Source organism: Neopelma chrysocephalum, unplaced genomic scaffold, assembly GCF_003984885.1.
Source record: "Neopelma chrysocephalum unplaced genomic scaffold, ASM398488v2 Primary Assembly neopelma1_76, whole genome shotgun sequence".
NCBI classification, from domain to species: Eukaryota; Metazoa; Chordata; class Aves; order Passeriformes; family Pipridae; genus Neopelma; species Neopelma chrysocephalum.
In genome coordinates this window covers 1,232,030-1,238,157 of record NW_020897737.1, presented here as the reverse complement: position 1 = coordinate 1,238,157, position 6,128 = coordinate 1,232,030, and the positions used below count along the sequence as shown (strand labels likewise).

Genomic DNA, 6,128 nt, shown 5'->3' with positions numbered 1-6,128 from the left:
TTGGGAAAGAAAAAAGTGCAAATAGACATGATCTGTGAGAACAGAACTTTCACAAACAGACCCAGAGAAATGAGGCGAAGGTCCTCCTGAACAAATATTGCAATTTTTTTGCTAGTTGATTCATGATGGTTTGTTTAGACTGAGAAATTTCTTAAAAATAAAAGGGCACTGCTTAGATACAAAACTCCTGGTGTGACTGTAACTCAGTAAAATCAATTGAAGAGGGGAAAAAGACACAAGCCCACACAGGGCTGCAATTTCCACTCCACACAGAGAGCACAGGGCCTCCAGTGGGAAGTGCAGCTCCCCAGACATGTGGTTTCAATATCTGTAGAATATGCAGTGATCACTGCTGTGCAGCAGGCGATCAGCTCTCCCTTTCTTTCATCCTGTTAGGGCTTGGCAGATAAGATGGGTGGTTTTGTACAGCGTGCTGTGTCCAGGGAGGTGCACAGCAAAGTTTCCAGCATACAACTTTCTGGGGAGCGGTGCAGATCTGTGCACTCATGTCTCTGCGGATTTTCTTTGCAAATCCCCTGCAGGCAGAGTTTGCTCAACTAGTTGAACTAGCTCTTTCTGTCTTGTTTTTTTGGCAAACTAAGAATTTCCTTCCTGATAAAAACTGACTGCGGGCGCCCCGATTGGGTGTCGTGTTGGAGAGGATGTGACATCAGGCACATCTCTCGCTTTGCTGGATCGCTGGCTGCCGACCAGGGCAGCCAGGGAGCTGCTTCGTTAAATCCCAACCCAGGTACTCGAGTTTCTGCACGGAGTGCTGCCGGCACCGTGTCCCGGGCTGCTGCAAAGTCTGTTTGACTCATGCGTGCTGAGTCTGCTTCATAGATCACTCTGGCCGCTGGGGGCTCACCGGGGACGATGGAATTTGAACTCTGGAGACCAACCACAAAGTGAAAAAACAGAAATTGGACAGACAGAGCTGAGATGGATGATGAGAGAACAAATCAAAATGCCATCAAATTGCAAGCAGTTGGAGGCCAGGCGTCTGCAATGTCTCCATCAAACCCGCTGATGAGGGGTAAGTAACGCTCCTACCTCACCACAAGCCTTCAACTCTGCCGGAGGCGGGAGGACACGGTCAGGCTGCAGTGGTGTGCTGCTTTCTATGTCCAGCTTCAACAGGTCCACAGTCAGTCCCACAAAATGCTGTCATGCCTTTGCACTTTGGAAGGGATTTTTAAAAAGCTATTTCTACTCCATGCTGAAATTTCGGTTGGGTTTTCTGTGTATCATAGAAAAGGGTATTTGACTCTGTACTGCAGTTTGTACAAGCAGAAACAAATGCAGCATTTGAACCGCAGCACAGTGAAAAACAAGTGGCAATGTGGCATATTTGACTTAAATTAGTGCCAGTTGGAAGCTCAGGACTGGCTTAGTTCTTCTTTTCTTTTTCTTTCTTTTATTTTTGATTTTTAAATTTTTTTCTTTTATTTTAATTGTTATCTTTCTTCTTCTTTTTCCTTTTCTCCTTTATTGCATCCTTTCTCCTTTTCTTTCCGATGAGCAGACCTAAATGTTTTTGTCCAGGCTGAGCCACCAATCCTGGTGGGTTCTTCTGCAATGGCATCGTGGTCAGCTGTGACCAATGCTGTTGTGGTCACATAACAGCAAACAGTTATTCAGACAAATGGCCTCACTCTAATCACTGCTCTGTGTCTGGACCAGAGCCATTAAAAATATGGCATGGTGAAAAAGACAAGTAATTTATAACTTCACATAACAGTTTAGCTGGTCATGTTACACATAGCTGTTTCTATGAAGTTACTCCTTTATCTAGTGGTGACTGTAGAGGGAAAGAGGCAAATTAAGAAAATGTGACTTCACACTGTCCTCACTCCTTTCCTGGGCTGTTCAGGATGCTTCCATTCATACCAAATTGAAAGTTAAGACCATAAAACCACAATGCACAGTTGATCAGTCTATCTGCTCTGTAGTCTGCCTCTCCTCATGTGTGACATATGTGTGCATCCTGAGGCTGGAGTGGGAGGGAAGGGACAGTGATGTTATTAGCAGTATGAATTGAACCAGGACCACATTGGAGATGAGCTCCAGTAAAACGGAGGCTGGAAGGAGGGAATCCCCTATGGTGCATTGCTGGACACAGATAATTTGGCCCTTTGAAAATCAGGGTTCAGTCCATTCCTCTTCTGTTCACCTGTCAATAAGCTCTGCTGGCAACTTCCAGCCAGAATGTATTTGGCTCAGGCAACATATATCACAAACTTTAAGGGATGGTCTTTGCATATGAAAAATACCATTTTAAATGCTGTTCTATGTGGTGCCTTTTTGTCTGCAAATACGTATGCAAGAGCATACCTTCACTAAAAGGACTTCAAAGTCCCTTTCAAGCTGCACCGTGCGTGACGAGCATGGAAGGAAACCAGCCAGGGACAGGCACGGAGGGTGCAACACCCTCCATGTGGTCAGAGGCTGGAAGAAGTAACTTCATCCATCATTACAAAAAACAGTGCTCTAGAAAGATCCAGTGAAAGCTCTGTTGTCCACAGGGAGTAGTCAGAATTTGCATGGTTGTGTGGTTATTACTATAAGGCTCCCTCTGTATACACCACCCTACCAGTGTCACGTGCCCAAGTGATGGCAATGCAATCAAATATGACCAGAGGTTTAATGTGACCTCTGGGCTGGCTGGAATTTCCTGCGGTGAAAGGGGAGCTAGGTGACCCAATGCCACTGAAAACCAGTGGGATTTGGATGTCTAGATGCTGAACTACTGTCTCGGTAACAGAAAAAAAATCTGGACCATCCACACAGCAGAAACAATGCAGGATCTAAGGACTGGTGATATTCTCTGTTCTCTATCTTTTCCACCTTTCTTTCTCTCCTCCCTTGCTTGGTCTGGGCAAAACACAGCTGTCATATTCTACCCTGTACTCCATACCGAGGTGTGCTGTGGAAGTGGGAGCTTGTGGAAGTGTGTTGTAGCTTGTGAGCCAGAACCTTTGAGAAGTTTATTGTGGGAGTTGAGAGCTTATTGAATGTATTGTAAAAATGAAGGGCTTGTTTTGAGAAGTGTGTTGTAAAGTGCTAGCCGACACTTTTTGAGTCTAAACAGTGGACTCATTTCCAGAATTAAGGCAACTGTACAATAAAGCACAAGAGCTCCCTGACACATGATTTGGTGTATTTGTTCAAACTGACAAGAATTTACAACAAACATCATACCCCTGACTGGTGGGTCGTGACACTTGTCCAGAAGGGTCACTATCAGAAGTCTCACTATAATCCAGGAAAGCTTCATCTACCACCTTCTTGTCATCTCTAAAGTGAAGGGCCCCTAGGGGAAGCCATATGAGGAGTGGCTGAGGTCACTTGGTCTGTTCAGACTGGAGAAGAGGAGACTGAGGGGAGACCTCAATGCAGTTACAACTTCCTGGTGAGGGGAAGAGGAGGGGCAGGCACTGATTTCTTCTCTCTGGTGACAGGATCCGAGGGAATGGCCTGAAATTGCGTCAGGGGAGGTTTAGGTTGGATATTGGGAAAAGGTTCTTCACCTTCCAGTGGTTGGGCACTGGAACAGGCTTCCCAAGGAAGTGGTCACAGCACCAAGCCTGACAGAGTTCAAGAAATGTTTGGATGATACTCTCAGGCACATGATGTGACTCTTGGGTCTGTCCTGTGCAGGGGTAAGGGTTGGACTCGATGATCCATATGGGTCCCTTCCAACTCAGCACATTCTGTGATTCTGTGATTCTGTGATTCTGTGATTCTGTGATTGGAGTCTGATTCAGCTTGCCTGTGGACTAAGGTGGGTAAATTTCAAATTTGGATGAAAAATCTTGTTTCTCTGTGAAAGAGCAGTTGTACATAATTTTGCAATCAGAAATCCTTGTTCCAGTGGCAGTACATACAGTGAACATGATGTGTCACCCATGTGCACTGGTCCTGCTGCTTCACAGGCAGCTTTAGTGGGCAGAATGTTTTGAACACTTTCCCAAAAGTCATTAGTTCAGGATTTTGAAAGACCATGGCCAGCTGGAACTGGCATTTGCTTAGACCTTAATAAAATATAAATATTGGAGACCCCTGGTGGCCTAGTGGTTAGCATGCAGGACTCTCACTGCTGCAACCCGGGTTCGATTCCTCGGTCTCCCGGGCAGATGGAACCCGTTAGCCCTGTGAGGCCATCCATCTATGAGAAGGTCACTCTAAACAAACCTACGTCCTGAGGACCTCACTGCCATTGTCCAAGCGTGCTTGGCCCCGGCAGATGAACCTTAGGATTAAAGGGTGGGCTCAGTTCAGCGCAGGCTGTGTCTCACCTAAAAAAATCCATTGCGCAGGCTGGAAAGGTAAAAGACCTTTCCCCAGATCTTCGTTCGCGAAGACTGGCCATTATATTATATATAAATATTGATCATTTATATTACTGACAGTGTGCCTCCTGTGCTGTGTAGAAGAGGGATGTGAGACATGAAAATCCACTGCAGCCTCCCTCCTCTTCCAGGCAAGAAACACACATTCCAGCCAGGAGCAGGCAGAAAATAGAAATTTTGTTGTTTACCAAAAGGTGATGCCCTTGGTGCAGAAGCTGGGGAATTTGCCTTCCCTTCTGGAGGGCTTGCCTCCCTGATATTGCTTCAGGGTGGAGGTGTTTACTGCAGATGGAGATAGGGCAGGAGAGACATCAACTTGGGGCCGTGCAGTTCACGGCTGCAGATCTGGAAGTACGCCATGGCAATTAGTCATCAGTCATCAGACCTCTCTTTGCAAGGTATCCGAGGCTCATGTGGAGGATTCCATAGCACTCTACTTCCATCTAGAATAAAACTCTTGGTTCCTCTCAATATAGAACTCCCAACTGGTTTATGATGTGTTAGCACATATCTCTTTATTTTCCACTAACATTTATTTGTCATGCTTATATGGTCAATCTTTCAGTTCATTGTTACAACTTGGCAAAATTACATGCTAATGGCCAGTCCACAAATGATCTGGCTCTTTTTAGTTTTAGTAATAACCTGTATTTTCTCAAACAAGGGCTGAATGGATAAAATCTGCACATAGATATGTCCCTCTTTGTAACCGAAATGCTGACATGATGATTTAACAAGTCGGTAGATTGCACAAACCCCTGCCTATATCTGTGTGGCCAAAAAAATATCAAGTTGCAGCTCAGAAAACTTGTTCTTCAATCTAGATTTTTAGAATTTCTATGAACATACTTCCCTTACAACTCATGCAAATTGGGCAAGGGCATTAGTTTCTAAATGGGACAAAGCTTTTTACAGACCCTGGAAACACAACCAACAGTAATACAGGCAGGATAAGCAAGAACAACAGCGCAGCCAGATAAGCATCAATTTGACACACATCACTTAGAGTTAAGTTATTTTAGTCAGTTAATTCTGTGCTTTAATAATTGTAGCAGTTTGGCTACCCTCATGAGGCCAGAACTGCAGCTTCTGGAATTGGCTGTCCATTTGCTAAAGCTAAAGGATGTTTCTGAACTTATTGAAACTATGTGTCTGTTGTGGGACATGGCCCATGGAACATAGGAGGAGGCAGCTCAAATGAAGGTAATAACACAAATTACACATTTCTTTAGAAGCTAATTCATGGAGTCATAGTATAGTTTTGGTTTGAAGGTACCTTTAATATCCCTGCAATGAGCAGGAACACCTTCCACCAGAGCAAGATGCTCAGAGCCTTGTCCAACATGATCCTGAATGTTTCCAGGGATGGAACATCTCCTGCCTCTCTGGGCAACCTGTTCCAGTATTTCACCGCCCTCAATGTAAGAATTTTCTTTCTTGTATCTAGCCAAAATCTAACCTCTTTTCATTTAAAACATTTGCCCCTTGTCCCCTTGTCACAACAGGCCCTGCTAAAAAGTTTCTCCTCATCTTTCTTATATGCCCGTTTAAGTACTGAAAGACTGCAGTGAGGTCTCCCCAGAGCCTTCTCTTCTCCAGGCTGAACAATCCTAAATCTCACAGCTTTTCCTTAGAGGAGAGGTGCTCCATCCCTCTGGTCATTTTTGAAGCTCTCCTGTGGACCTGCTCCCACAGGTCCGTGTCTTTCCCATGCTGAGAACCCCAGTGCTGTATGCAGAATTCCAGGTGGGATCTCATGAGAGCATAGGGGCAGAA

The 6,128-nt window shown here is 45.0% G+C and overlaps 1 protein-coding gene across 1 annotated transcript in view; it reads left to right on the top strand.

Moving 5' to 3' along the window:
* Nucleotides 1–651: 651 nt before the first annotated feature.
* Nucleotides 652–6,128, top strand: part of ASB9 (ankyrin repeat and SOCS box containing 9) — an 18,019-nt gene continuing 12,542 nt past the window's right edge. The window contains exon 1 of the mRNA XM_027689170.1: nt 652–1,036. Within this exon, the coding sequence (XP_027544971.1) occupies nt 943–1,036 (94 nt within the window). The 5' untranslated portion in view covers nt 652–942. The remainder of the gene's footprint in view (nt 1,037–6,128) is intronic.